The sequence below is a fragment of the Centrocercus urophasianus genome, unplaced genomic scaffold (genome assembly GCF_019232065.1).
Source record: "Centrocercus urophasianus isolate 14NV4802_14NV808 unplaced genomic scaffold, USGS_Curo_1.0 seq_10, whole genome shotgun sequence".
Classification (NCBI taxonomy): domain Eukaryota; kingdom Metazoa; phylum Chordata; class Aves; order Galliformes; family Phasianidae; genus Centrocercus; species Centrocercus urophasianus.
The window spans coordinates 57,766,154-57,789,897 of record NW_024884142.1 but is presented as its reverse complement, the minus strand read 5'-3'; the positions used below and the strand labels follow the sequence as shown (position 1 = coordinate 57,789,897).

Here is a 23,744-nt window from a genome sequence, read left to right as displayed (position 1 = left end):
GTGGAAATACAGCCTGTCAAATTGACTTACTGTAAAACTTTAAGTGCATATGAAGGAAACAGTGAAGTAGTGGTTTCATATCAATGTACAATTTTGATAGCAAACATCTGATTACCCAAGACTATACGCTGAATATGTATATGAATATACATATGCTCTATTTGTGCAGAACAAGCCATAAAAAATGGCCAAATGTGCCTTGATGGCTAAGTGCCACTTTATGCTCAGAAACAGGACAAAACTCTACCAAGGTAACAAGAACAGCAGCCTAGATTTTCTTCCTTAACCTACTGACATAGTAAAAAAAAAAACCCAACCAAACAAAAAAACTAGGTACACTGGCAAGTTATTTGACAATTAATGGCAACTGGTTTGCATGCAAAGAGGGCACTTCCCAGTGACATAGTGTGAATCCTAACTCCCTACACCCATGACAGGATTGGAGGAAAAGCAGAAGGAAAAAAGCAATCTAAGACAGCTTACGTTAACAACCAGTCAGACTTTATACTTGGTTGGATAAATACATATAACTAAGGAACTGGGAACTCAAGACCTGGCAGGTTAACATCTTTTACATAAAACAGAAAATGAAGCCAGAAGTTGTCAGAAACAACAGTCAACTTTCAAAATAGTGTTATTCTACTTTTCATTTTCTTTCTCACCTGAGAAAACAGCCACAAGTTGCACCAGAGGAGATTTAGATTAGACATAAGGAAGAACTTTTTCTCTCAGAGAGTGGTCAGGCACTGGAATGGCTGCCCAGGGAGGTGGTGGAGTCGCTGTCCCTGGCAGTGTTCAAGAGGCGTCTGGATGAGGAGCTGCGAGGTATGGCTTAGTGCTTGTGGTAGCAATGGTAGTGGGAGGACGGTTGGACTAGATGATTTACAGGTCCTTTCCAACCTTGTGATTCTGTGATTCTTCCCAGATGACTTAATTTCAAAGCCACAAGTTCAGTTAACTGTGCTCTGTAAAGTGCAACAAATAAAATCACTGCCTAGAGCTGAATACAGTATTGCAGTGATTCAAGGAGTTCCCTATTCTTGGTCCTTCTCTGAAGAGAAAAGGAAAGAAAGGGGAAAAAAAAAACCCTGGATGCACATGGACTTGTGGTAATGGTTCATGCGCTCTATTTTAATCCCAAGCTTACAGATGTCACAACTAAAAACAAGTAAGCATCACTGATTGCTGAGTAATTAGATTACTGGAACTTTTTATATGCAAGTTGTACAACATAAATCCATAAATATAAAAATTCAGACACAAATTAAACATCTATAGTGAAGAACAGAGGTGAATAAAGACATCACAGCTAGCAAACAACCAAAAACCCCAGCAAAACTCCCCACAAAAACAAAACCCACCAGGCTGAAATTCCCTTCCTGCCTGACACTTCTCCTCTGACACAATCAGCCAGTTTTACTGCAGCCATTTCACGGATTGTGACTCACCTACTCTACTTCCACTGAACAAACGCATTGTGTGTAATAAGCAGAACAAGCTGTGAGAGAAAGAGAGGGATGGGATGGATTTCTTGGACCAACTTTTTTCCACAGTTTGAAATTCTTTTAACTTACATTCAAAGAACACAATCTTGTAAAGAACATCCTCGCTTCAGGCAACCAAAAAAGGAAGAAAAACACAACTACAGTAGCTTTGTAGCTGGCTTCAGTGTCTATAGCAAAGCTCCTCACATAGCTCCTAAGCAGAAGGTTTTTAGATTAAGCCTTAAAAAATAAGTTTATATATACTTATATACGTATGTATGGTTTTTTTTTTTTTAGAAACTCATCTAATTCCTTACTTTTAGGGCACAATACATTTTGATGTTAATTGACATTCTCCAATACAAGAATGACCTATAATTTTTCCCAACTCTGACTTACCTGAATAATAGCAGCTATTAAAGGAATAATTCTGAGTCACGTGGAAAGCATATGTAGTCATAAGGACTGCAGAAAGAGGCTGGAAAGAAGACAGCAGATATTCTTTCCAGTGTTTGCACTATTTGTGTTGGAAAAGACATTGGTAGAAAGTTGCCAAATGGTCCTTACCCACTAATTCATACAGAATCACACAGGGGAAAGTATGTCTAATAATGGTTTTAAGCAAGAAACACCTGTACAATTCCACTCACACTCATCTTGAAGTGCACTTTTAAAGCAGAACGCATTTTGCTGGCTGACAGTTTGTCAATATCCAAGTGGAGACTGGTGATGAGTGGCATTCCTCAGAGATTGGTACTGGAACCAGTGCTATTTAACATCTTTATGGGCAACACGGTGTGGGTAAACAGACAGTGGGATCGAGAGCACCCTCAGCAAGTTTGCAGATGACACCAAGCTGAATGCTGCATCTGACATGATAGAGAAAAGGGATGCCACCCAGAGGGACTTGGACAAGCTTAAGCAGCAGGCCCATGCCACCTTCATGAAGTTCACCAAGACCAAGTGCAAGGTCCTGCATCTGGGTAGGGGCAAATGGAAGCAGAAATACAAGCTGAGCAATGAATAGCTTAAAAGCAGTCCTGAAGAGAATGATTTGGGGATGTCGGTTGATGAAAGACTCAATGTGAGCCAGTAACACACGCTTGCAGCCCAGAAAGCCAACCATATGTTGGCTAAGTTGCATCAAGACAAGTGGAACCAGCAGGACAAGAGAGGCGATTCTGCTCCTTTACTCTGCTCACATGAGAACTCCCCTGGAGTACTGAGTCCTGTTCTGGGATCCCCAACACAAGAAGGACATGGAGCTGTTGGAACAGGTCCAGATGAGGTTCACAAAGATGATCAGAGGGCTGAAGCACATCCCCTACAGGGACAGGCTGAGAGAGTTGGGGCTCCTCAGCCTGGAGAAGACGTCATAGCAGCTTTCTTGTACCTGAGGGAGGCCTACAGGAAAGCTAGGGAGAGACTTTTTACAAGGACTTGTAGCAACAGAATGAGGGGAAATGGCTTTAAATTGGAAGAGAGTAGACTTAGACTAGACATTAAGAAGAAATTCTTTACTGTGGGGTGGTGAGACACCAGAACAAGTTGTTCAGTAAGACTATGGAGGCCCCCTCCCTGGAAGCATTTGAGGCCAGGCTGGATGGGGCTTTGAGCAACCTAGTGTAGAGGGAGGTGTCCCTGCCTATAGCAGTGTGCTGGAAGTAAATCATCTTAAAGGCCCCTTCCAACCCAAACTATTCCATGATTCTTTAGTCTTGAATGCATCTACAGACACTGGCAGAAAAATAGTTTTAGAAAACGCATCTCACTAGAAGCATCATCAAGTCCATAATAACAGCATACCACAGTCAGTATTTCCAGATTTCTGCCTTCTGTGGAAACACCATTTCTATTGGCATATTGGAGCTATTAAGACACGACAATGTTCATTTCCAATTAAGATGCTGTCTTTCAAGAGCATTTGCTCCTGACAGAGCGAAATCATCACAGCACCACGAAATGAAGCTTACTCTGTTGTTGTTAAGAGACTATCACTGCAGAGACACAAGCTGCAATCTTGGCAGAAAATTAGTTCATTTCATGAACCACCTTAAAAGCATCTGAAAAATCTTTGTTAAATAACTTAAAGGTTGCAAAAAGTAATTTAATTACATTTCAATCTCCTTTCCAATACTATTCTTTATATTTAATCTATGTACTTAATGTAATGGGACAATTGAAGACACTGTTTTCCTACTGACACTGACAGTATACTCCAATAATTGGGTTTTACAATTGCAAGATACAATGCTGTATCTCCAGACTGTGTGATCACACTCCAGTCCTCTGAAAAGCACTAAGAATTGGCATTGCATGCTGTTACAGAAGCATTAAAAACCACTCAGGATTAGAAAGTGTCATGCACCACTTCATGAAAAACTCTGCTTTTGGCTGGGAATTCCAGCCTCACGTTTTTGTAAATAAACATTCTAACAGCCATCTTTATACAAGCAACCCAAAAACTTGCAGAGCTTGGGAAGTCTCCCACAGAAGAATTATCACTTTGCTTCTTTGCCTTCACATTCACTGACAACTGTTATTCACATCCAGTTATTTAAAATGGAAGCTATGAATGTAAACATTGTTTCCACATTGTTTTAAACATAGATGTATCACTTCTCACAGTGAATAGCAGCTCTTTGTTCAGTCATGTTGCATAATAGATACTAAAATTCACTGAGGATGATGAGAAAATTGGAATGTTGCTGCACTTAGAGTTCCAGGAGTACGTGTACAACACAATATTCACTATACTGCAAAATAATTGAAGCTGAAAGGGATCCATGGAGGTCATCTGGTCCAACACACCACTGACAGTAGGGCCAACTCTGAAGTTATATCAGCTGGCTCAGACTCATTTGAGTTCCAAATACATTCAAGGATGGAGACATCACAGTCTCTGTGCAAACTCTTTGATCAATATCACTGAAAATATAAGTCTGTTACCTACTAGGTTCCCCTCATTACAAACTGTAACCTTCAAGACAAGTGATTTCCATAACAAAAATACATACACATATTCAGTACATGCTATAATACAGGAAATAATAATATACTGTCTGTAAATTTACAGAAATTTAGAACAAGTAATCTTGATTGTTCATCTGGGCCAGTGAGAATGCCAAAGATGGATTTCTTGATATAACATTTTCACGTAATTCAGTTCACTTGCCAGCAGAGAAAAATCTGTCTGCCATGCAGACAGGCCTAACAAAGGGCAGCACTGCGCAACTTAAAACATCGCATACTTGAATACAGTAAGCAAGAATTATATGGCAAGTTTCTCAGCGGACAAATAACAAAAATTTAACATTAATTAACATAAATTTCTTAAGGAATTTTTAATTTCAGTCCCAAGTACACAAAAACCAGTGTCTGGTGAAACAGTAAATATTTTAATCTGAGGCAAGTAGCCTGTTGCTTACGCACAGTTTTCCCAGTTTCTAAACATAAAATGGTGCTACCACTGCGTAACTGAGCTTCCTTGATGGTAAGCAAATGCGTGTCCATAATCTCTGCCAAGAAGTTGGCAATTCAGCTTCCCTACCTTTAGTAGTCTAAAAGTCAATCTTGATTTGTTTTCTAAATCTCTAATAAAGTAAATTGAGGTTGGCTGGAGTGATCTCACATCTAAGAATGAAAAGTTTCATAATAGTTTTAATTTCTTTTCACTGATTACCTAACTTAGACTAGGCACCTACTACTTAGACTGCCTAACAATCTCAAGTATTTTGAATACTTAGATTGCTGCATCTTTGAGGGGTTAAAACAGACAGAAATCAGGATGAGTAAATGTACACAAACACCAAATCATTAAGTTATCAGCAGCTTAATTACTTCTCTAAAATTCCTCAACAAATGATTAAAAAACCCCACAGCACTAAATTAGTAATGGTTTCAAGAGTAAGTGAAAAATATGTACATTAAGCTCACGTGTTTAACTGATTTCCAGACCAACACACATCCAAAAAGCATAATTTAATTTAACATGATTTTGCAGTGAGTGAGCATTAACAATGAAATTTAATCGTCACACAAATCTTTATGAATATCTAAAAGTCTAATACAAATATCCAAATAATTAGTAAAGATTAATTAAAAGTGTTACCAGTAAGACATTCAAGAACATGGCAATAAATGCTAACAACCTTAGAAGCCCTTTCTAGAATATTAATTTATAGTCATTCTTCCTAATAATTCTTTGTGCAGTAAAAAAAAGTATATTTCTGTTTTTCTGCTTCTCTTTTCCACCCCACCACCACAGTTTTGACCTCAGACTGAACCACCAGCCAATCACACCTGATGGTAAAAATCCAGCAGTCCAAGATCTCAGTGTCAGCATCCAGCTCAAATGTTCTTTGGGAATAAAATCCACATTTTTGTTTTAAGTGTAAAGTGCAAGTTTTCTCCAGTGCTATCAGAAAAGCGTGCTGCTAAGAATGTCACCACAGAATATTAACAATTAAAAGACTTATCTACATCCAGTAGCTCTCTTTAGGGCAGTTATTAGATAGTGTTTAAAGGAATAGCAGGTCAGTATTATATACAGGACAGTATTATGTAAGGTACTTTCTCATTTCATGAGCCGATGTCTTCACTCAAGTTCTTCAGTTTCCTCTGTAAAAAGGTCAGCCAGGTCCGCCACCGTCAGAACTGAAGCTTCTGACTGTTTCATGGAAGAGCTTGTGTGGCTGTAGGAGAAAGTTACATTCAGACATTAAAGAAACAATCAACTTAAGTAACAAGCAGTATGCATTGAAGACAGGCCACATGGTTTAGAGGCCAATAACTGGCTATGAGCTAAGCAGAAGAAAACCCTTCTTACTAGGGCAAGTACATACACTGAACAGACACTTCTCTTGCACAGATTGAGTCCATCTACTATCCTTAACTGTGGTGAACACGAAACACTTCAGAGGCAGCAGAAGATGGGATAATCCACTTTGTCGTCTTAACATCTGAGGTGCTGACTTCAGATTCCAAGCATATGTTTGGTACTACTTTCAGAACATCAACTCTCACTAAATCATTACATCACAGTATATTCATCTGAAGTTTATGTGCAAAAGTAGGGCCGCTTCACAGATATGGAAACTGAAAACCATTCTTCCAGGGCTAAAGCTGAAATCTTTCGAAAGTAAAGCCACAGATTTGCATGAATATTTTTTTGGTCTCATCATTTTGGCAGCAAAAAAAAAAAAACAAAAAACAGCACACTGGAAAAGTGACTCATTTTCCCTCTTCCTGGATTTTTTTTTTTTTTAATGTATATACAGCAATGTGTATAGTTAGTGACATACAAAATTCTTACATTATCTGCACAAAGAATGTGAATGCTGCTTTGTTTCAGACTTGGTATTTGTTACTTTGTTTTCAGAAAAATACAATAGTGGAAACTGCTTTCCATCTGCACACCCAACTGATGTATGAGCTGGCATCTGAGCAACACTTATAGTGACTGCAAAAAATCAACCTATCTAACATAGAAGTGTCAGTCGAGGTTTGTTGAGTTTAAAAATAAAGAAATAATAAGGTCAGACATTAGAGCTTACAATACATGCCGTTGGTCCATTGGCACACTTAGTAATATTTCATCTGTATCAATGCTTTTATAGTAACAAATAGGTAAGCTGAAAAGGCAAATCACAATACAACATGTATCAACTAAGACAACTGCTCTTGTCTGAAGTACAATACGCAAAATGTAAACAAAATATTCTTCAGAGAAGTGGGTTACTCTAAGCTTCCAGGTTTCCCAAATTAAGTTAAAAAAAAAAACAACAACAATTTTTCAAGCTCTAAAACTTTGTTTCAATCAAAAGAATCTGAAGGAAAATGAGTGTTCGTTTCTAAGACAAAGAAAAAAGTATCTAATTGTAACATAGGTACGTCCAAGAATCACTTTTTCAATTTCATTGCAATAATAATGTTTCAAAAATTTACACACATACCTCCTATCTACAGTTTTTAGCATAGTCTGCATTCTTTCTTCTATTGTTGCTTTTATCAGGAACCTATGGACAATGGTAGACCTGAATGTGTTTAATAAAAAAAAAATGAAACAAAGCTAAAGTTGTTACTCTCAAAAGTTCAAGATCACTTTTTCTCATACTAATTATTTTTAAGACTTCCCCCCCCCCCCCGGCTGCATTTTTTTATTGTAGAACAAAGACACGGTAGTTTAAGACAGAAATTGTACAAGGTAATTAATAATATCCACTGACATTTAAAGTCCATCTAAGGTCACATGCTTTCACCTGGCTGAATCACATACTAAATTAATATACACTGCACTAACTAAAGTGTTAAAGTAGATGCTGGGCAAAGTTTTACTTTCTGTGTCCCTATTTCTAACAAACAGCCCTAGAGAGTCTCCTGTGTGGTTTAGAGTAATGGCTTGGGCTCACTTTCTATAGGCAGTGTTTAAACTGCATTGTCAGAATTCACTCCAAGAGATGGAGCTCAGTGTAATTACTGAAGCTAGCTTTAATAGCATTGTTCTTGAACACAGCAACATTACATAAAAATTTGAAAGACTCAGTAATTGAAGTCAGTAATCATGACACAGTAAACACCAGAAAAATGCCAAAAGTAAAACGTCAGTATGCAGAGCCCTCCAGAGGAGGGCCTTAAAGATGATCAGAGGGCTGGAACACCTCCCCTATGAAGACAGGCTGAGAGAGCTGGGGCTTCTCAACCTAGAGAAGGTTCTGAGGGGACCTTCTAGCAGCCTTCCAGTACCTGAAGGAGACCTACAGAAAAGCTGGAGATGGACTTTTTAATAAGGTCATGTATCAAGGATGTGAGGGGAAATGGCTTCAAACTGGAAGACAGTAGATCTTGATTGGGTATCAAGAAAAAATTACTTACTGTGAGGGTGGTGAGTCACTGGAACAGGTTGCCCAGAGAGGCTGTGGATGCCCTTCCCTGGAAGCATTCAAGGACAGGCTAGAGGGGACTCTGAGCAACCTGGTCTAGAGGGAGGAATCCCTGCCCATAGCAGGAAGGTTGGAACTAAAAGGTCAACTTTAAGGTCTCTTCCAACCCAAACCATTCTGATTCTACAATCATGTTTCTCTTAAGCATTGGGACATAAAACTAGTAGAGAGCATCCAAAACAGGCTAAGATTGCAAAGGGTCTGGAGGGCAAGGTGTATGAAGAGGCCCCTGGGTTGGCCCAGAGCTGAGAAGAGGCCTCATGGCAGCTGCAGCTCCTCACAAGGAATGGAGGGGCAGTGCTGAGCTCTGCTCTCTGTGACAGCAACAGGGCCTGAGGGAATGGCATGGAGCTGTGTCAGGGGAGGGGCAGCTGGGGGTGAGGGACAGGTTCTTCATCGGAGAGCAGCGGGCATGGAACGGGCTGCCCAGGGCAGTGGGCATGGCCCCATGCTGACCGAATTCAAGGAACATTTGGACTATGCTCTTAGACATAGGATGTGGATAATCTTGTATGGAGTCTGGAGTTAGATATAATGATCCTTGTGGGTCCTTTCCAACTTGAGATAGTCTGATTCTGTGAACTTTCCATTAATTACAATAAGATGACTAGTACTCTAAAGCAATAAAGTGAGAAAGCTATTTTATAGAAATGGTAACTTGCATTATTCAAATAAGATAAACTTCCTTTTAAAAGAAATTATATTACCTTTTCCAGTTGCAGACAAGATATTCACAAAATACCTCCCATATCAGCTCTAAAATACCTCTCCCTGCTTTCAAACTACCAGGAAATATTTTACTCAACAGAACAGGGCAGCTCAAAGTTATAATCATAGCATGACTTCTTAAAATATCTCCTTAAAATAAACCACAGTACAATCATAAGGAGTTCTCTGCATGGAAAAACTATTTCCTATTGTGATTTACTCTTTTGATCCTCATTCGCACACCTCTGAACTTATGCATCCTGTGTTGTTTGCAAAACTACTTCCACAAAAGTGTGAACACTGAATGCTGTTTCCATCTTGCAAGCTTTCTGCAACTCTCAGATAGTTTTTCTATTTTTTTTTTAAACATAAAAGAAAATCTTTCAATTTTATTATACTCTTTTATTAAATTATTTTGAATTTGTATCTATCTATACACAAACACACACATACTGACACACAAACAGTTTGAGCCATTCTCTAATCATATAAAATGAAGATAAATACTTGGAAAAAATACAGTGACAGACACTCTGAGTTGGAACAATTCCTATCTAGTCTACTAATCTGTCTTTGATGGGAGCCAAAGCCAGCAAAAGACTATTTAAAATGTACAGAGAAGGTGTAAAAGACTATTTTTCCCCTAATACTTTCTACTCTATAGCCATAGCCATTTGCTAATCAAGTACTTGAACCAGATGCGGTATTTAGGGATTTCTCTTCTGAATTTTCTCAGTCCCTACTAACTAAGATAAGTAGGGACAGGGTACTAAGCTAAGACAATGATTAGGGCATTCTCCTAAGTGGAAAGCACACTTGAATACCGAGGCAACAAAGGCTGGAATGTTAGCTTCAGATACCCTGGTGAACGCTGCATTTTCTATCAAGAGATTATTCTCACTATAACACCATCAATTGCAAAACAAACGTTATGCAGCTTGTAATCTGGTGCTGGGAATGACCAGACAGAATGAGCTTCTCAAGGAAACCTGAAAGGGCAATTCCTGAACACAGCCCCATATGACAGAAACATTGAGTTGCGCCGACCTGCAAATCTGAGATGTTTCTGGACACGTCTAGAAGTACAACTTCAAAGTTAAAATCTAAGGCTTCAAAGGCAAACAAATTTCCACTATCTCCAAAACTGAGAAATTCAGAGAACTAGATTTATTCTGACTACAGTACATGGCTCTATTCTGAACCATATCTAAACCTCTTAAAGCAATTTTAATTCTTACTTTGTCTGGCCAATACGATGAACTCTGCCAATGGCCTGAAGCTCATGTGCAGGATTCAGAATAGGTTCCACAAGGAGAACGTGAGTTGCTTCTATTATGTTTAATCCATTGGAACCAGTGTGAAGAGGTAGCAGCAAAATATTTATCTTGGGATCATATTTAAATGCAGAGAGATTTTCCTGAAAGGCAAAGATCACAGTGTGATAAAAACTGCACAATAAAGACCGTGGAGGACAGCTTTATATTTTCAAATAATTATAGCAGATATGACAAACCCCATACTGACAGCCTTGCAGCATGACTGATTGAAGACCAGTCATCACCAAACAGATGCAGGCAGGTTATCAGGAAGGCAAGCAACACTGACCAGCATCTCATCCTTAACATTTCAACACCAGCATGAATATGCCAACATTACTTTTCAGGAGATAACTTAAAGTTTTTATCTCCAAAGGCTTTCAATTGTGTTTTTTGGTAAATACAATTTTTAGAATTAACTATTTGGAGATAAAAGATTCTGCTAAACACATTTCCTGCTCTTTCAGTTTCCAAAGTGAAACAATGAAGTAGAAGGATCAAATTGATTTCTGTGACTTGCAATTTTCTCCCACTGAAATAATCTAAAGAAAAATATCCTTTATGTACCTGAAATTTACTAATTCCATTGATTTGAGAAAAAGTCATATTGTTGTCGTACAAAGCTTTAGCAATTATGTCCAACACATCTTGCCACTGTAAAAAAAAAAAACAAACACAACAGAAGTAACTCTATTACAAACAGTAGGGACAGCTTAAATATACTAAGTCTATTAAAAGTACTAACATTTAAGGTTCAAAAAAAAAATAAAAAGTTGTGTGGGAGAAACCATATCTTTCCTAAATCAAAATAAGAAAGGTAACTAAAATTCAGCTTGAATAAAAGAAACTGTCAGTCTCAAAAATGGTCTTACGATCTATCAAAAATATACGAACGTCAAATTTAAAGACATACAGAATTTATAATTTCTAAACTTCTCCCATTCAAGTGTTTGTTGACAAGGATTATTGATCATGCTTCAGGAAAACGAATAGTTCTACAAATTCTCAAAACCATCAAGAGGCTGCAGAGAATGACACAGTGTTCTGGTACCTAAAACCAAATCCCTGAGAACATTATGACTGTTTTAAACTCACAGAAAACACATACACAAAGACAATATAGAAAATGATAATCAATACCGTTGAGAAAACCAAAGACTTAGCCCCTGGATCTTTAAATTGAATTCTCTTCAGTGTTCGAACCACAGCTTCCACTTTGGTGGAATGACTTCCCTTCGAAAACAAAAGAACAACATTAGCAGAGTAGTATGTTAAAAAGCACCTTCTAAATCCATTCTTTTATTAAATAATTCTGTATTAGGACTCTTACATCTCAGAAAGAGATTGGCAAACTGTTCCATAAAGCTGTGCTTTTTAAAAGAGAAAAAAGATAATACTTAAGTTTTGAAGATTCCTGACCCATCTAGATGACAACCCTCCCAGTCAGAAACAGGAAACAAATTTAAACGTTGCCAATCACAGAATCACCAAGTTGGATAAGACCTTCAAGATGACCCTGCCCACCTCCGTGAGCAGCCCATTCTAGTGCTTGACCACTCTTTCAGAAAAGTAGTATTTCCTAACATCCAGCCTAAATCTCCCCTGAAGCAGCTTGAAGCCATTCCCTCTGGTCCTATCACCAGTTACACGAGAGAAGAGGCCAACCCTCAGCTCACTACAGCCTCCCTTCAGGTAGTTGTAGAGAGCAATAAGGTCTCCCCTGAGCCTCCTCCTCTTCAACTTGGAAGAAGGATAGGTTAAGCAGCACTGAACAGCTTTTAAACCTTTCATGTAATACACTGTTATAGGATCAGTGATGTATTACAGTACAAGCAGTAGCTAGAAGAAGGCCTACAGATGTATGTGCCTAATTCTGGATGAGACAGAACAGACAGCCCAGGTAAAATAACCGCACTAAACATGACAGCTAGGCTTGCTGAGGTTTAAATTACCAGCACGTTCTTTACAAAGTGTTCCAAACTGACCTCCCCCTCCCTTCAAACTTATGGAAAGGTTTTCACAAAAACAACCTGCATGAACCTTTTCTCTGTTGCTTTTGTTTCTCACTCTGGCAACACTAAAGTTACACTCAATACTATAACGCTGTCTAATTATCTCAAAATATTAAGAAATGAGTATGCATGATGAATGTAATTATTGAAAGATTGCGCACTGCCATGAAAACAGATTCTGCATTTGTAAGTAGTTCAGTGCTTAAGGAACTCAATACTACATTCTTCTCCTTGTTCACTTTTGCTTCTGTAATCTTCCCTTTCCCAATAAGCTGGGAAAAGGATTCTAAAAAAGTACAAGGAGTTCTTTAGTATCCCCCTGTATTTCTTTCAGCATGCATTTTGTATTACTGTTATTTTACCATATAAATATATGCAATGTAAAAAAATAAATATTAAGCAGCCCTTATTTAATTGCTTATTTGTCCTTACACGCATAGCAATTTTGAGTTGAACAAGATTCAACTTGACGAATAATGTTTTATTTCTGTCTGCACCTGTCCTCTCAACATTGAATTAACTATGTTGGCTTGCTACAATGATGGATCAAGTTTACTTAAGTTATGCTGCTCACAGAACTGGTGGGGAAGGATGACAGCAGTCTAAGTACAAGTTGGAAGCCAATGTTTGCCTGTGTGGTCATTCATGTGTTATGCAGTTAAGTGAATGCTCCTGAAGACCTTCTGTAGGCTGATTTATCAAGAACTGCAATAAACAATACCACTGTCCTTCTGAAGGTCTTCCATAATGATTGCAGCTCTGTGTCAGAGACACAGTAGCAAACTATTTTCTTCATGACACCTCTGTTACTCCTGGCAGACATGAACACTGTTTTCAAAAATTGAACAGACAATTAACAAGGCTTAGGTATTATGATCTGCAAGGATGAAAGACATTTGCAGTCTTACAGCTGCTGCATAGCATAACCATCTTCAGTTTGAAGATCTGAAGCTAACTTTAGGCAATTCCAATAGTCTGCAGGATGATTTTTGTGTTTTTCTGAAACTATCTGTATGTAATTCACTGATGACAATTCTAGCTAATCTACTCCAAATAGGTTTTCCACAGGTACATGAAAGAAAAATGAAACAGAAGGAAAGGGCAACCTCTTCATCTTCAGACCACATTTTATTTTATCCTGTTCATGTAAAACCTTTCACACAATTAATGAAGTTTGTATAAACTTAGTGAACAATATAGTGAAGTTTACTCTAACAGCATCTAACTCAATTTTAACAAATGGCTAAGTTAACCACTTATCCTTACCCCAGTATGTTTCTGTAAATTAGTATAGTTTTGTTACTTCACATCACTTTACTTTGCAGAAACTGCATTTATATTATTCAGAATCTTCCACTGTTTGTAAAGCAATTATTTTTTTTACATACAACATCAAATCTGCTGAGAAATGAAAAGCAATTCACTAACCATAAACTTCTGTTAGTAAGAAAACTACTTGCTGGAAGCCAATCCATGGCTTCCAAATCAAACCAAATCAATGCCTTCTGTGCTCAACCTGCATACCTGTGTAGACAGAGCAACCTTCACACTCTTCAAGTATCAATCTTTCCTGCTGATATTCTTCATTAGGATTACTTGCCTCAGCATTCAAAGCTAGACACTGATGGCGAATACATTTCACAGGCTTGAATTCCTACAATACTGAAGTCCTGTGCCCTCTCCACAGGCAGGGCACGAACTAAATTTCAGCTAGTCATTATTTAAGTGTGTAAATAATCTTTCCAAGCTTTTAATACTCCAGTTTCTTTTGTTCATTTTGGCAAAAATACAAGTCAGCTTACACTGTTTTTTCTGGCAGTTTCTTGCTGCCTGTAAGTTCTACCCCTTCCTCTAAAGAACTCCCACAACCTTATCAAGTCCAATTTTTCCTTTCTAGAAGACACAGTAGCTGTAGCCACTGTTGATTTTTCCACCCATTAAACTTCCTGTGACTCACATGTTACAAATCTGACTTTGTACACGATCAGTTACAGGAACTATGATGGAGAAAAAAGCCAACACAGTACAACACTCTAAGTGCTTACACTTTTTGCTCTATTTTTTAAAACATAATAGCAAAGTACAGAAAGCTTTTCGCCCCACTGCTTACATCATACTAGAAAATTTTAGACCTGTCATGGAACCAACAACTGACCAAAGCTTTGGTTCACAGCACACACACACAAAATGAATTTTGTTCTCAATATTTACAGTGAGGTGATAGTAATAGAAGAACCCTATTACAAGCACTTTGTAAAGGCTAACTGAAAAACAAAAGTTACCCAACTCATTAATCATGCACCTTGAAGTTTGTTATTTTCTTGAATATCCAGGTAAGAATACATAAATAGATGAGCCAGTTCTAGTTATCAAACAGGACCCATTAGAGTCAAAACTACAATGTCTCAGGTGACAGACTAGCAATACCCACTGTAACACTAACCAGAGAGTGGAAAGAGAGTAGCAAAACATACAGTAAAGCTTTTTCTCAGTATAAAACATTTGCTTTCACAGTAGTCCTTTCAGGTCTAATTTAGTAACTTCACATGGCTAATGACAGCAGAAAGTATCAAGATGTATATGGCAAAAAGGAAAAAGAAGTACTGAATGTTGAAAGAGATCAGTGACTGAGAACCTCCAGATGAAAGCGTCAGTGCTGAATAAATGACAATTGTTATACACTGCAGCTGAAGATATTAATCACAGCCTCAACATTTGACAGTAACCATGAGTTAGTTATCTTTTGTCAACAACTGTCCTTAGAGGAATACAAAGTGAAAAGTTAAAAATAATTCTGTCTGATTTGATAGTAGATACGGTTAAGCTACAATACAAATTGTTCCTCTTTAAATGAGGTAATACAAAATGCAAATTCATATACCTCAAGTTTCTGATGCAAACATTTTATGTTTTATGTATTGCAGCAGATGACATGCTCCTTCTGCATTTTGCTCTAGAAATTTAGTTATTTCACTTTAAGTTGGTTATTTTACTTTAAGTAACTTACCAAACATATTTGAAGTTTTCTTGTTAGAATCAAGATACTGTATCAAGACACTCAATAAACAGTATTTTCAAACATGTCTAAAGTGAGGTCTTCAGAAGCAGCACTTCAAAAATGCAGTCTATTTACTCCCCCTGGTGCCACATGCTGTCAACTACCTTAACTCTAATAATTTCATTTATGAAGTATCTACTTAAAAAGAAATTCTAGTTCAGCATGAAGGCTGACATAGAAAGCACGAGTACGGCAGCGTTAACTTCAGCAGAAGTCAGCAACTCTAGTATACCCACAGGCTTCAATGAAGAGTTGCATAGGTAACATGGAAGTCTCTCAGCACGTTATTACTTTTAACTATACTAACCAAATAAAAACTATGATTGTTACATCCAGATGTATTATAATCACATTTCAGAAAAGACAGCAGTATCCAGTATCACCTAAATCAAAATATTAGTGTCTTTTACCTTTGCATTTTTAATCCAGCACAGCCAGAGTCTCCCTTCATGCTTTCAGTTTACATTTGCCCACATTTAAAGAGTTGCATTTTTTCCCCCCGTATGATGGTTTGTATAGCAGACATTTCATTGGTAATCAAAATGCAAAACAACTACTGTATGCAGGAAGCTCAAGAAGCATTTCAGATGACTTATCTTTGGTTCAGAAACAGGATTTATATCCTCTGGCTAACTATGAAGTTTTAATCAATTAACCTAAATATTTTTATTTTAATAGTCTCATCACAGAATCATAGAATGGCCTGGGTTGAAAAGGACCACAAAGATCATCGAGTTTCAACCCCCTGCTGTGTGCAGGGTCACCAACCACCAGACCAGGCTCCCATATCCAGCCTGGCCTTGAATGCCTCCAGGGATGGGGCATCCACAACCTCCTTCCTCGGGCAGCCTGTTCCTGTGCGTCACCACCTTCTGAGTGAAAAACTTCCTCCTAATATCTAACCTAAACCTACTCTGTATCAGTTTAAAACCATTTCCCCTTGTCCCATCACTATCCAACCACGTGGACAGTGGCACATATAGCAAGAAGCTAGGTGAGAAGCTTTATTTTAATTAGCATGTAATTTTTAATCCATTTACCAGGCACGCTTAAAAGACTATGCATCCAAAATATATCCTCTTTCACCTCACTTCATGTTTTGCGCAATAAAACATTTCAATGCTAAGTTTGGCTTTGCGAGCTTACATAAACGTTTTACCTTTACAGGAATATCATCATCTTGATTTGCAGTTTCAGCAGTAAAGACATATGATATTTCTTTATGAGATGTTGTCTGCCTGCAAATGGCGCACTTAATTGAGCTCCGGCGGGTGCCAACACTGTACTGCTCTATGATGATAGCTATACACTCATTACAAAAACAATGCCCACACGTCAGCACAGCCCACTGTACAGGGAACAGAAAAAAAGAGCAACAGTTTCACCTCAACGTGAAGGAAAAGCAGTTCCTTAATACATATTAAATTACATTTTCATAGCAAAATTATTTCCATTGAAGTCATCAGATTAAAAATGAAGAATTTTAGAAATGTTTTCAGGATTTTAAATTAGAAGACATTACAGTCTCATTTTCATAAATGGTCACCTCTAATGCATAGGCAGAACAAGAATTTACAACCTTTTTAAAAAAGATCATGCAAATGTTAACACAGTAAAAGTCACAGTGGTTTGGGTTGGAACCTTTCAAGGTGCCACAGGCAGGACATCTTTCACCAGATCAGGCTGTCCAAAGACTCATTCAGCTTGACTTTGAGCACTTTCAGAAATGGGGCAACCATGATTTCCTTGGGTAACTTATTCCAATGTCTTCAACTATACTTTTTTTTTTTTTTAAATAATAAAGATACAAAAGAAATTAGAACATCTTTGGATTTTAAGATTTTGAACAGAGAATATAAACCTTTTATTGACAACCTTTTATTTCTAATGCAGAAACTGTTTTTCACTTGAGTGATTAGATCTACATCTCATCTCTGACCTTCCTCATCAGAGAAGTAATTTGTAAAACAACCTTTTTGTGCTACGAATTAGAGTCTGAACAATTTTTGTGAGTCCAGGAAGCAGAGGGAACTAACAGAATGACTGACAAGCAAGAAAGTTACATCTGAAGCTTTGCGAGGTTTTTCCAATTAAGTGAATGGAATTAGGACTGCTCACAAATGAGAAAGATGTTATTTCAGGGGAAAGGATGGCACATTAGAAGAAGGGTTTAATTCCCATTCCAACACCACATTCAGTTAAAACTATATGTTGAAAAATTGACATATAACTGATTCAGCTCCAGGTAGTCTTTATAAAAGCAAAAACTGCTGTCTGAAGTACCTTACCTGTTTTCCCAGTTGACGTGCACAGATAGGACACGGTTCTGGATTAACTCCCCCAGTAGTTTTATGTTGAGACTAGAGTACAAAAAATAGACTTTATGAATTGAAACACAAAAAGTTAGTCTATACTTACAAGTTTCTAGAAAAAATGAATGCTGAAATCCTTAAAGTGCATACATACATTCAAAAATTTCACTCATGAAGAACTAACTCTATTTTGAATTAAAAAAAAAACAACACAGTTCACAGTAAATAAATGAAGTGCTGCTCATGCAGCAGTCTTGCAGATGGCATTCTGCATCTCTACTGCAGCTTTAAAAAAATCTGAGCACAATGGAAGCTTTAAATGAGATGCTCCTCGTACTTTGCATCAGTTTGATAGTGTGAGAAAACAAACATACTTGATCATGCTTCCTTAAGCAAAAATTGTACATACTTGAACAGTAAGATTAACACTGCAACACACATGGAGTTTGATTTGTCTTTTTTTATATTCATTTGATATATGAAGCTGCTTTTCCTGTTTAAGGAGATAAGCTCTTGGTAAAATAGAAAGAGTACTTGACGAGGCATGTAATTTTACAAGGCTTCTACTGAACATAGTCCAGTTAATTTAGAGTATTTTAACTGTAAATATTTCATAGTTTTATGTTTGTGTAAGTAAGTGAATGGTCAAAACATACAATGTAATAACTACGACAATACAGTAACGTGGAGAATAGCACATTTTTGACACATACCGAAGCACTTTCAAAAAAAGTTTTCTGTAAAGAAAGTTTTAAATGAAAATTTTAAATGAAAAGTTTCTTCAGCTAGGAAAATACAATGCATCGGTTTAATTTGGTAAAGAGCAAGAGCCATAAACCTTACTTTCTCCAGATTAGTGAGATATAGAAGTTGTCCCAGTTTCTTTTGAAGCTGTGATTTAGCAACTGCCTTATCGTTCAGAAGTTTCACGCGGTTTTGCTCCACCTACGGAAACAGTTTTAAACATGTATAAAAAATTGGAAAGAACACACAGATGGAATGTCTAATTTCCAGCAGAGAAAAGAAGCTTTTTTTTATCTAACACTAAGAAAGAAAAAAGGAAAATTTCTATTTTTGCAAAAATAATAATAAAAAAAATAGGAGGTTGAATTAACCCATCATTTTCTTTATGTTCATGAATGGAAAACTGCCCGTACATTTCATGTAAAACAGTATTTTTCTTTGCTCCTCTCAAACATCCCAAAATTGAAACAGAGACATGCTATAGGCCTTACGTACAGATCTTGATACATTTTGCTGCTGTTTAAGAAAGTCTTCATTTATTCTATAAAATATATATATTTTTTCCTGTCAATGTGTTTACCTCATGCGGCTCTATGATGTGGAGAACTGGTGGATTTGGTTTTGGCTCATCAGGATGACGCACCCTCAGCCGTTCTGTAGCCATTGCTAGTTCATCAATAGCAGATACGTGATCCCTTAGTACCATCCAATATTCATGAAGTAACTATAAGAAAAGCCTAAACAAATTAGCAGCAGAACTGAGTTGAGATCCCTTTATACGAGTCCACCATACAATACATATTATGAAAATATTTTTGGAGTAAGAGATGATATTTCTTTACAGAAATTCAGAGACCACAACAAAATATGAAGGAAGACAAGATTATCCCTATATCTTTTGCTTGCTTCTCCGGTTTACTTATAAAACAAGTATCTCTTATTTCTTCTATGACTACTACTACAATAGGTAATACAATGAAAAATGCAGAAACAAAAAAGCAAACAAAAAGCATTGCAGGACTAAGCAAATACTGAATAAGGGGAAATTTTTGAAGAGTTAGCTATTACAGTACAAAGATCAAAGGCAAAGCGGAGAAGTACGTTAACAGTGGTCTCGATGAAAGAACAGACAAGCAAAAGGTGAAGATTAAATCAGACTCAGACCTCTCAAGCAAAAGGAAGTGCTGACTTCCTATAAAAGAATTACTAGGAAAATCAGAAAATCTACCAGTTTACAAATTACTGGTAATACTGTAAAACTTATTCCCAAGCTTTTCATAATTTATGTACTATATCAACTTGTCCTTATTGACCTTACTGAAATTACAAGATTTTTTGCAAATGCCAAAAATTACTTTTTATTGATCAAAAATGAGAAGAGGAAACATTCAAAAGAAACACTTTTCATTGCATCTAGTTAATGACACCTCTGTGAACAAAAGCTCACCCCCTTACTCTATCACTTATTTACTGCAAGGAAACCCAGTCATTCAAGCAAGCGTGAATAGAGCCATAGAATCCTCCAGTAGTTCCCTCTAGAAGAGGGAACATGAGACCAAAGGCTTTAGGTTATACTGTTTGGCAAACAACATCTAGGAAAAAAAGCAGTAGTGATGGGACATCTGTAAGCAGAAGACAACTGAAGTTGAATTAAAGAACTGAAAAACATCTGATTTGTGAGCCTCACTACAGTCTGATTTAACTAAATATAAAAATGCATTTAATTATATCTGTGTACACTGTCCTAGGAGCAACAACAAAAGCACTTACTAAATTGCTTAGCTACCAGTATGGCTCTTTTAAAAATCCTTAAATCAGATCTATATCATCAATTCAAACTGTGTAATAAGCACCATGAAAATGCTTTGTGAAGACAGACTTTCAGGAGCACAACTTAGATAATTGTTCATCCACAGCTTAAATTTGTTTATATTATATAAAATGGACTATACAACTGTTTCTTTGCCATCTCATTTACTATACCTTATATTCCTTTTTCCATGCTTCAAAGAGTTCCAGAAATATGCTACCTTCTTCAGTTAGCTTAACATCCAGCCGGTGTGCTTTGGCAAAGGAGAGAATAGCTTTCAAGGCACGCTCAGTTTCACTAGCTGCCCACAGTCCTCTACTTGTGGTGGGCAAACGATCATCAACAAGCCCTTCTTCATCTTCTATCATCTCTTCAAATATAGCCATTTGGCCTTTAACACTTAAAAAAAAAATCAAACCAGCAAGTTAGCACTGATACAGAACTCCATATCAGTTTCTAACTATTTATCATATATTTCAACCTTCTAATATTTGATTAAAGGAAAAAGCAAACCAAACAAGTATAGACATCTATTTCACTACTTGATATCTCAAAAAACTTACTTCCAACACAGCAAATCCAGCACCAGCAATTAAATCACTGTATGTGCTATTTCTCAACTCAGATTCATTAATGGCTTTTTGTAAATGCTTAGACATCTTAATTACCTTCATTAGTTAAGAATGATTCTAGAATACCACATTAAAAGAAAACCAACTGACTTCTTTAATCAGCAGCAGAAGCAAATTCTGAAGCAAAATAAAATGCTGCGCACTGCACAAGAACAGCATAGCTTCTCTGTTCCCTCCTTAACAAGCAAGGCCTATTCAGAAAACACCCTAATGTTTCTTAATGATCCCACTGATCATAACAGAACTCCCACTAGCGCAGCAATCTCAAGATATTTGACTTTGGTTTTGTCATTGCGAGGGATATAAGAGAGAAAAGTTAAAAAGGACTCAGAGGGCTGTAATCCACATCTCTGCACTGCTGACTATGTCAATTTCTTTCAGACCACAGACTGGTGTAACCTTTCCTTCAGGTCACAGCTGCATTCAGACCTTTGAGGTTTTAGTAAAATCGTGTTGAGTTTGTACAGAGTAATAAAAAAAATAAAAATCAGAAAGGATATGGTATTACATGATTTATAACCAAACTGCAGACAAATACTTGTACAAACAGGAAAACCTTAATTTAGTATATCTGCAGTTACAACATCCACTTTCTGAATACTTCAACACTGCGTTTCAAATACACTACCAAATTATAGCAGTCTAAGAAAAAGTGGCATGTATTTGCTCTATCTACACAACTTTTTCTAATCAATTTTTTTTACACAAAAAAATAAATCTGAATAAAAAGAAATTGCTATTGAGACAACAGGCAAGGAGTTGCCATAACCTGTTCATAAAGTATCCCACAAAACGTAAAGCAGAAAAATAAGACAATCCAGTTCACTTCTGTTTGTAATGAGAAATTTATAGTTATGTACTTACGTATGAGAAAAGAGTTTTGACTCATATTCTGTGAACAACTCATCAGCCTTACAAAAGACACAGCTGCAATACAGAAGATTGGAAAAACCCACTCAATTTGATCAATTCTGCAATTTCTTATTCCAAAATAAAAAAACCCACAGAGGGCCCTCAAAAAAAAAAAAAAAAGCAAATTAAGTCTTATCTTTACACAGTATAGCATCTGATGAGAAAGCATTTCACAGGCATAGCATTATTCTATCATTCTATAAAGTTCTCAACTGATAGGGTGGCCAAGTACAGGAACAAGCTACCCAGGGAAGTGGTCATGGCCCCAAGCTTTTATGTGTTCCAGAAGCATTTTGACAATGCTCTTGAATATATGATTTAACTCTTAGGCTGCCCTGTGTGAAGACTGAAGCTAGATTTGATGACCATCACGGGTTTCTTCCAGCTTCAGATATTCTATGACTCTATAAAGACAACATGATTCTAACAGTTAGACCTGTGATGTCTATGTACGTAAAAATCCTGAATACAAAATGAAAACTTGAATCTTTTTTCTCATTTCAAATAAAGGAAAAAAAATCATTAAAACATCTCTAAAATGTATTTTACATTTCCTAGACATACTTGTTAAGTGGAAGTCTAACAGGTCGCAAGTGGCAAATAGTGGCAGCCTCAATAACCTCCTTTGAGGGAGGGCCTTCTAAATTTTTCACTGCTTCTCTTACAATCTTCTGGAACTTCTTCACTTCATCCATCTGGGTTGTGAGCAGGTATTGAAGGCCTCTACAGTCTCTGAATCTGATACAAAGAAAAAGGGAACTAATAGCACACAGTCACCTAATCCAAATTTATTTCAGTATTTTGAAGAAGGTAAGTAATAATATTTGACAACATATCAAGTTCAAACAAATGCTTACTGCTAATGTGATGCTAGCTGTTAGGAATCATTCTGTTGCATCCCTTGAGATGATGCCTGGTGTTTATTGAATAGAAAGACTCTTCCCAAGGCTCAAGTGAGACCAAATGTTAGTAGCCAACACTAACCAGCAACATTCTGAACCACACTACAAATCTACTGAATGCGAGCAACTATGCATTCTCATATGTCTTGTTTGCATCTGTTGGCCAAACTTATTTTCAATAAGCTGTGTAGTTCGCAGCGAACACATGCGTTCATTGCAAGAAGTACACTGCTCATTAAGTAGTTGACTTACAAAGAAAATCATTAAAAATGGACATTAAAGTGAAACATTTTCCTGGAAACATTCCATTTTCCATGCAACATGAACACCAGTAAAGTACTTCCTATACTGCGTTTTTCCTGTGGGCTCCTTTACTGAGGGTTCACAATGTCTGACACTCATAAGCAAGACAGTTTTGCAAGACCGTGCTTCTGTGCCTTAAGGAAAGTTTGATCAAAAACATCCTTTTTGTAAAGCGAGGAGAGAAAAGCAAAATGTTTGCCAGCACTACTGAAGTTTGGATTTCAAAACAACCTAGTTAAGCAAATATGAGTTTGCTTAACCAAGTAGCCTAAAATTATACATACAGTGGAATCACAGGTCTACTGTTAATAAAATCAGCTATTTAATATTCCAGATTTACCACATGGGAGAAATCTCCATACAAGTTGATGAACATAAATCTCTGAGCAAGAGTTGGAATCTATAAGCAAGGAGGAGTTCTGCTAGGTGACCTCCAGATGTCATTCCAATCCATTATTACATAATTTCACAAAAACTGGAATTGCTTCAGAGTATCACACAAATACTACTAACTGCTTGACCTGATTTTCCATATCAGAAGTTCCATTCTGTACAAGTACAATAAAGAGTACCCGGTAAGATAATTTGTTTACATAACATGAGCTAGTAA

The 23,744-nt window shown here is 37.0% G+C and overlaps 1 protein-coding gene across 3 annotated transcripts in view; it reads right to left on the bottom strand.

The window, feature by feature from the left end:
* Nucleotides 1-5,450: 5,450 nt before the first annotated feature.
* SHPRH (SNF2 histone linker PHD RING helicase) overlaps nucleotides 5,451-23,744 on the bottom strand; it is a 46,888-nt gene continuing 28,594 nt past the window's right edge. For all 3 annotated transcript variants that reach the window (XM_042814218.1, XM_042814210.1, XM_042814224.1), the window contains 12 exons: nucleotides 22,494-22,667; nucleotides 21,882-21,944; nucleotides 20,559-20,784; nucleotides 19,156-19,299; nucleotides 18,675-18,776; nucleotides 17,808-17,879; nucleotides 16,679-16,867; nucleotides 11,590-11,682; nucleotides 11,017-11,103; nucleotides 10,372-10,550; nucleotides 7,439-7,519; nucleotides 5,451-6,178 (listed from right to left, as the gene is read on the bottom strand). In XM_042814218.1, the coding sequence (XP_042670152.1) occupies nucleotides 6,082-6,178; nucleotides 7,439-7,519; nucleotides 10,372-10,550; nucleotides 11,017-11,103; nucleotides 11,590-11,682; nucleotides 16,679-16,867; nucleotides 17,808-17,879; nucleotides 18,675-18,776; nucleotides 19,156-19,299; nucleotides 20,559-20,784; nucleotides 21,882-21,944; nucleotides 22,494-22,667 (1,507 nt within the window). In that variant the 3' untranslated portion in view covers nucleotides 5,451-6,081. The remainder of the gene's footprint in view (nucleotides 6,179-7,438; nucleotides 7,520-10,371; nucleotides 10,551-11,016; nucleotides 11,104-11,589; nucleotides 11,683-16,678; nucleotides 16,868-17,807; nucleotides 17,880-18,674; nucleotides 18,777-19,155; nucleotides 19,300-20,558; nucleotides 20,785-21,881; nucleotides 21,945-22,493; nucleotides 22,668-23,744) is intronic.